The sequence below is a fragment of the Sipha flava genome, unplaced genomic scaffold (genome assembly GCF_003268045.1).
Source record: "Sipha flava isolate LNK unplaced genomic scaffold, YSA_version1 213_pilon_pilon, whole genome shotgun sequence".
NCBI classification, from domain to species: Eukaryota; Metazoa; Arthropoda; class Insecta; order Hemiptera; family Aphididae; genus Sipha; species Sipha flava.
In genome coordinates, this window is record NW_020272828.1 from 460,891 (window position 1) to 467,993 (window position 7,103).

Genomic DNA, 7,103 nt, shown 5'->3' on the forward strand with positions numbered 1-7,103 from the left:
GGGGCAAAGACGATACAAAGATAAAAAATAGCGATACCGTTGCTACGGCATTCGTATTGTTGGCATTCAACTTTGAAATAATAATTGCAGACGGCGTGCGGACGTCGACAGTAAAACGTTTTAAGCCTGCTGCAACATTATTGATCACGTCGTTAAAACGAACTCGCGCTCGTGTCGAAAACGAGAAAAATAAAAAATTAATCGATATCCGTTTCGAAAAACCGTCTACTATCGATAGTATATACGTGCGCGGGTGAAGTGGGCATGATTCGAAATCAGAAAAGAAAAAATTAAAATTCTACACGCAGAACGCAAACCAATACGTTAATATTTTCACCACCACCCACTCGAACATAAAAAACATTGTTGACTCTTCAATTAATCATTACTGACCATCGGTTAATAAATTGTATACCTTATGTTGATGGTTTTCTTCCCTTTGAACTCGTCGTCGTTGTTCTCTTAACACGCCGTCTTGCTTTCTGAGCGAGTGACAACGAAAAATTGAGAATAGACATCGCATGTACGTATGCATAGTACTATTATTATTATTATTATTATTATTATTATCGAATGGTAATATGGTATACAATGGACGTGTTGAAAATATTATTTTGGAGCAAATGCCTCTTTAAAATTTCACAGTCATATTGGGCTTGATAATAATTTATTCAACATTGTAACTTGTTAATCTGCATCATTGGAATATAATAAATTAACTAATTAAAAACACACGATTTTCAAATATCTTCTTAAATATGAATATATTTTGTAAATATTTTAAATTATGTTTTGGTTAATTGTATAAACCGTTCGGTGGGCATGGGAATTTATATCTTATAAATATTATTGCTCATGTCCAAAAATCAGTTTAATCCTTCACTGCATGATTTTTTTATTTTTTACGAAAAAAATATATTATATGTAATTTGAGTCCTGGAAAGTAGGAAAAATAGTTAAAAAAAATGATAATCCAATATTAATTTAATAAACTTATGATGGCAATACATTTTTGCATTTCCGTTAGGTTATGTCATAGATATTTTCAATACTTCTGATACATATTTTTATTTTTAAAAAAATTTCATTTTTTGTAACCTTTGACAATTCTTAATAGTAAAAAACTATAAAAAAAAATAATTTTTGAGTGAATACTTAGGTATTACATTTAATTATAACTTATTTAATAAATTTAAGTAAACATTTAAAAACAATAAACAAAAATGTTTGCTAATTTGGTGTTAGATACTCATAAAAAAAAGGTTAAATATTTTTTATCATAATAATGTTAATTATGGAATTTTTAAAAAAAAATTCTATCATTCTTAGAACACAAAAAAAACAAAGCATTTAGAACATTGAATAAAAGACTGATACTTGAAATTGGTCATTTTAAAAACTCATGGATTTACCAGTGATCCAAGTGATTTTTATGATATCCATAGGAAGTAATGATGTATTTCTATATCGAGTTAATTTAAACTTGAATGTGACATGATTATCGTAAAAACATCAAATAATTTGTACAAAATAAAATTACGTATTCTTTTTGTTGTTATTGCATAGTAATATATATATGAACGATGATAATAAACCCATTTTACTCAATATTGTATACAATTCTATTGTATTCTATTTACAATTTTATTCTATCTATAGATGAATAAAATATCAATCGTACCATCTCTCTAAAGTTTAGACAATATAGAATCTAAAGGTGAGTTCACACTTGTGTAACATGTAACTGCAACGAGTAACTTGCAACGCGTTTTTGTAATATATTCTTGCAAGAGCGTATTTGAAGAGGGGTGGGGCGAAGGGGGAATTCGACGGAACATGAGCTGTAGATAATGAACCAGTGGCGTACCCAGGCAATTTTTAGGGGGGGTCCAACATTTTTATTTTATCTGTTCTCTAATTATAATTATACCAACAAATTATTGTTAATAATTATAGTAATAGTTACAATAGTTATACACACATCACACATATTCTTCACAAAGGTTTACTATAATAGGTTGGTACTATAATTTGAAATCAATTTTTATTTGGTAGTAAAATGTTAAAAATAATACATTATTTAATTAACAATAATAAATAATATTAAAAAAGCAGTATAAATTAAACATGGTTTATACATTATAGGTATATTATATAATCTATAAACTTTACAAAGTTTATATATATTCAATATACATATTGGAGATAATGGGAAATTAAAATACACTATGTACTATTTACTATTAAACCATTGAGTATGTAGAAATTTCAATGGGGGGTCTGGACCCGAACCCTCCCTTGGGTATGCCCCTTTAATGAAATGTAAATTATTTTCAAGTTTGTATTGAAGAAAAATTAGTTCCCCCCCCCCCCATGGCCACAACTCAAATACGCCCTTGTATTTTTGTAACAATCCAGCGAACTTGTATCATATTTGTGTAACATACCGACGATCGGTTGACGGTCAGTAATTTAGTGAAACATTAAAGTTACACAAGGCTGTATCTGGGGGGGGGTCCAGGGTGTCTGAACCCCCCTCTCGAAATTTCTTCAATATTTTACAAATGTTTAAAATAATTATTTATTTTTAATACCAACATAAATATTTTCAGTCAAAAATGACTTAAGCTCCAATTAACCATTAACTGCTTTTAGTTTTATATCATAATATCATATACAAATATGATATTAATTTTAATAAAAGAAGATTAAACCATTTTCTGTTTTATTTTTAACCAAGTATCAAAAGTTAAAATCTAAATTCAATAAAATTACAATATACATGGTTTGGACCCCTCCCGAAATAAATTTCTAGATACGGCCTTGATGTTACATAAATATATTGAAGCTTGTATGGACAGGTTTACGAACCTATTACTAATAACTAGTAATGACGTAAAAAATTTATAAAAAATTTGAAAATGTAATTAATGACGTAAAAAAATTATTAAAATTGTGAAAAATAAGTACCAAAAATGAATTAAACATTTTTATTTTATTTGATCAATGATTTTCACACACTTTAGTCCGTATTATTATTATAGTCATCGATTATTTTACCAAAATTTAAGACGATAAAGTGTAGTTGTCAATAAGTAGGTTAAAGAAAAATATTGAATACTTGAAATTTCTTTAATTTTTTTTCTAAAAATGCTAAATGTTTAACAAATATGAAAATTATATCCTTAAAAGTAATTAAAATACCAAAAATGCATTAAAGAAGTAAATATAACAAAAAATGCAAAAAATACAAAATAAAAATTGAATTATATGAATCTATACCACTTGAAACATTTTTTTTCTAAACTGAGCATTGCGTAAGGATTTAGAAAAAAAAATGCATTTTGCATTGAAATCCGGGCCCTACTAATAATTAACCTATTATTAATTATTTGTATTATTTCAACTGCAGTTGACGATTGACAATGAAACGAGCTAGTATTTGTTGTTTATCATAATATTTCATTTTGAATATACAATGTTCCAGTGATCAAAGGAAATGATTTTAAAATGTATAGAAATTTACCGTGATAAAGAAATATTATGAAATCCTTCGCATAAAAATCATTTTAATAGCATATTAAAAAATTATTTTTGGGTTTCCATTGCTGATCAATTATCAACGGGTTTGTCGAAAACGATGTCACCTGACGAATGTCGTAAAAAAATTATTACTCTACTCTTTGAATACAGGAAAGAAAAAAAGTACAAAGTAATGTAAAAAAAAAAGCATGAGTGCAGGATTTGTACCACGTGTATTTGTATTTCAAAACGTCTAAAAGAGTAGCTACAGGCTACCCAAGTAGACGTAGGCATGTTGACTATACTCTCAATTTCAGAGAGTCAAGACACATTTTTTTTACATGGAAACCACTAAATTATGACTTGTAACATGTTGCAAACCAATGGTACAACATGCGAATACAAAAATGCAAAAACGAACACCGAAAACTGTTACAGTAACATGTTACATGTTGCGTCTAAAGCCGGGTACAAACCGGAGCACTTAGGTGTAATGTAACGCTGTAATGCAACTGTAATGCTCAGGTGTGTACGGTGTTACTGTATCATTCGCGCTTGTTCGGCTCGCGACGCTATCGATCCACCCTAGTGTCGGTTTTTTGACGAACATCCAAGGAATGTTACATTACGACACGACGCTGGACGGTAAACCAGTTGCTTGCAGCGAATGAATCGCCCGGATTATATTCTTATGTTGATGTAAAATTAATTAAAATAAACGAATAAAATAATATTATTATTATATTATTATTAATATTAATAAAATTAACGAAATTGATTATAATATAAATTAATAAAATTGTATTATTTAATATTAATTTAAAAATGGAGTGGAATAATGAGAAAGAACATATGTCCTTATACTTCATTAAATTCGTTAGCCATCATCTCTTTTCGCGTTTGTTTTTGATTTTTTTTTCTTCTTTTTACAATATAATGAATTAAAATAAATTATGCTCTAGCGACTTGAAAATTGGTAGACGTTGTTGCACGAATACAAACCGTGAATAGACCGGCGAACAACCGATTCAGAATAGTGCTCGGTCCTAAACGTACACACCGGTCGTTTGTAACATGAACATCCAAGCGAGCACGAACTCTGTTACATTACACCTAAATGTTCCGGTGTGTACCCGGCTTAGTGTATACGCATCTCAATACTTTTTTCCAAAAATTTCGACTCTTGACTCGCTTGATTCCTACACGCTGCTAAAAATAGCAAAAATCAGTCTTTTTTTTCTGTTGCCACTTAATCATCGAATAAAAATTTAAATTTTGAAGTATGTGGATCGCTCGAACAGTAAAATTGTGAAACAAATCTTACTTTATTGATAATGAAAGATAATAACAGTGTTAAAATATCATTTTTATCATTATTTGTTGTCAAATAAACAATTTAAATCACACAATGCATATATGCCTTAACATGCAGTGAACGATACTGTAGTGTTACTATTGTAATAGTGTATCAAAACAGGTTAATGGGTGACCGAAAACCGTCAACATATTATAAAATAATTAAAATTAATTAAATTGTGTGAAATAAAAAAAATGTAAAAAATAAAAACAAAACAACACCTGATTAAATTAACTATATTAATACAATTTTAAAACTTGAAGAACGAAAAATGTTCCTTATTTAGGAACGAGTTCCTTTCTTCAAGACAGGAACGGCAAAGGATTTAATTCCTTTTTAACAAGATGAACGTGAACGTTCCAAGCACTGGTTTTATTATCTAGGGATCATCTTGATTTTTTAAATGGTATTACTAGATTATACCTTCGTGTCAAATTCAAGTTTCTTCCCATAAAGGAAGTTCTTTATAATGTTGATGATCAGTAAGTGAGTAACAAAATTGAAAACTTTGACATGAAATGGTTCAATATTAAGGGCTCAAATGTATACAGTGATTTAAGCTACGTGAACCTAAGCTATGTTTAAAATTTCAAAGCCTATCTGAAGAGAAAGCAGAGATATGAAGGTCAGAAAAACCGGGTGAATCGATTCGTGTTAAGATACACATTGCATTGCTAGAACTTGATGGCACACTGCCGTGCGTTCAAATTTATCTGAACATGGTTGAGCCTAATATTTCAATGGAGCCTTGCACATCCCCGATAGGGACCCGTAATCAAGTAATCAATACAAAAGTGAGTGTCCGTTCAGATCGAACACGAATACGGTAGCATGTAGAAAAAACAGATTAGGACTTAAGTCATCTTTACTGCTATTATTTGTACTCAAGACTCGGACTGGTTTCTGTTAAAATAATAATAATGTATGTGGACGTACATAATGTAATGGATAGTGATGGACAGATGCATTAAAAAACACACTTCATGTTTGAACACCGTTTGAATTGACTATTTTTCAATCTTCTCTAAATAATTACTTCTTATTCTTGTATTTAATAAATCTTCATCTTTTGATGATAATTCTTTATCAGAAACGCACGTTTTTGAGTATTGCTATAACTTATGTAGTCAATTATCGACCACAATGAATTAGGCTGTAATACAATATTTATATATTGATATTATGTTTAAACAACCACTAAATGTATCCAACATTTAAGTGGCATAAAAAAATTTATATTATAAGGAATGGAAAACCTTATTTATAATGTTATATTGTTAGAATATTGGCAACAATTTTTTTGTTTTTTTTTTTTATATTTCATGATAAAAACCAAAAACAGGTTACTTCACTAAACATGAATTACATTAATATTTTAAAAAAATGATAAGAACCAATATGTATATGCCAATATTATTTATTCATTAGGTGAAAATGGCTGACAGCGTACCAGTGTCAGATGTTGTGTGTATTGATGACATGGGCAAAGCCAGAGTCATGGAACCTGTTTTGGCTGATAAAGTGTCCAGCTTAAAGGATCAAAGCGCTGATTTTTTGAACGGTATTATTATAGTATTTGGTTACACATAATTGATTCATAACAAATAGGATTTAATCATTACTTTTAATTCAGACATAGAGCTCTATCGTGATGCAGTAGACAGCTTAATTGGCGTAATGGAAAATTTAGCCAAACAGGTAGATCAGGAAAAACGCAATGCAATAATCGTATCTAATAAATTAGCATCATTATCCAGCAAGACTGAAGAAAAAATAGCTATGTTACAAGTGAGCTGTAGTGCAAGTAAGCTTAAAGATTTGAATTACTAATATAGTTTATGTTTTAGTCACAAATAGAACAAAAAACCCTGGAGCTGGAACGCTGCAAGATTGAGCACAGAACACTGCAAAAAATTGAATCTGAACAAGCTGATTTAATAAACTGCTTATCGTTTCAAAATTAAGGACCATTTTAAAATAGCACACCATTAAATATTAACAGTACAAGTAACGAAATGCAGATGAAAGTAAATATTATTATTTTTTTGTTTATTGTTTAATGATTAATAAAATTATTTCTTAACTATAAAATAATGCTTATACATAAACATAATTATGGTAAATGCATTTTTATATAATAAATAATATAATAATTATCATAGTATAAAAAAGAAAAAATCTGTGGTAATATATATGTTTGCCTATCAATACACTATTTTCACAT

The 7,103-nt window shown here is 29.0% G+C and overlaps 1 protein-coding gene across 1 annotated transcript; it reads left to right on the plus strand.

Moving 5' to 3' along the window:
• The first annotated feature begins 164 nt into the window (after positions 1-164).
• Positions 165-6,912, plus strand: LOC112682886. Its single transcript, XM_025553651.1, has 4 exons — positions 165-523; positions 6,308-6,440; positions 6,513-6,667; positions 6,727-6,912. Exons 2-4 carry the CDS (start codon positions 6,314-6,316, stop codon positions 6,841-6,843), a joined length of 399 nt encoding a protein of 132 aa, XP_025409436.1. The 5' UTR covers positions 165-523; positions 6,308-6,313; the 3' UTR covers positions 6,844-6,912.
• The last annotated feature ends 191 nt before the right edge of the window (positions 6,913-7,103 follow it).

Excerpts from the sequence above, each read along its gene's own strand:
- LOC112682886 (XM_025553651.1), top strand. The coding sequence starts at position 6,314 with ATGGCTGACAGCGTACCAGTGTCAGATGTTGTGTGTATTGATGACATG. Across the intron at positions 6,441-6,512 it reads AAGCGCTGATTTTTTGAACG|ACATAGAGCTCTATCGTGAT; the intron begins GTATTATTATAG and ends CTTTTAATTCAG. Across the intron at positions 6,668-6,726 it reads AAAAAATAGCTATGTTACAA|TCACAAATAGAACAAAAAAC; the intron begins GTGAGCTGTAGT and ends TTTATGTTTTAG.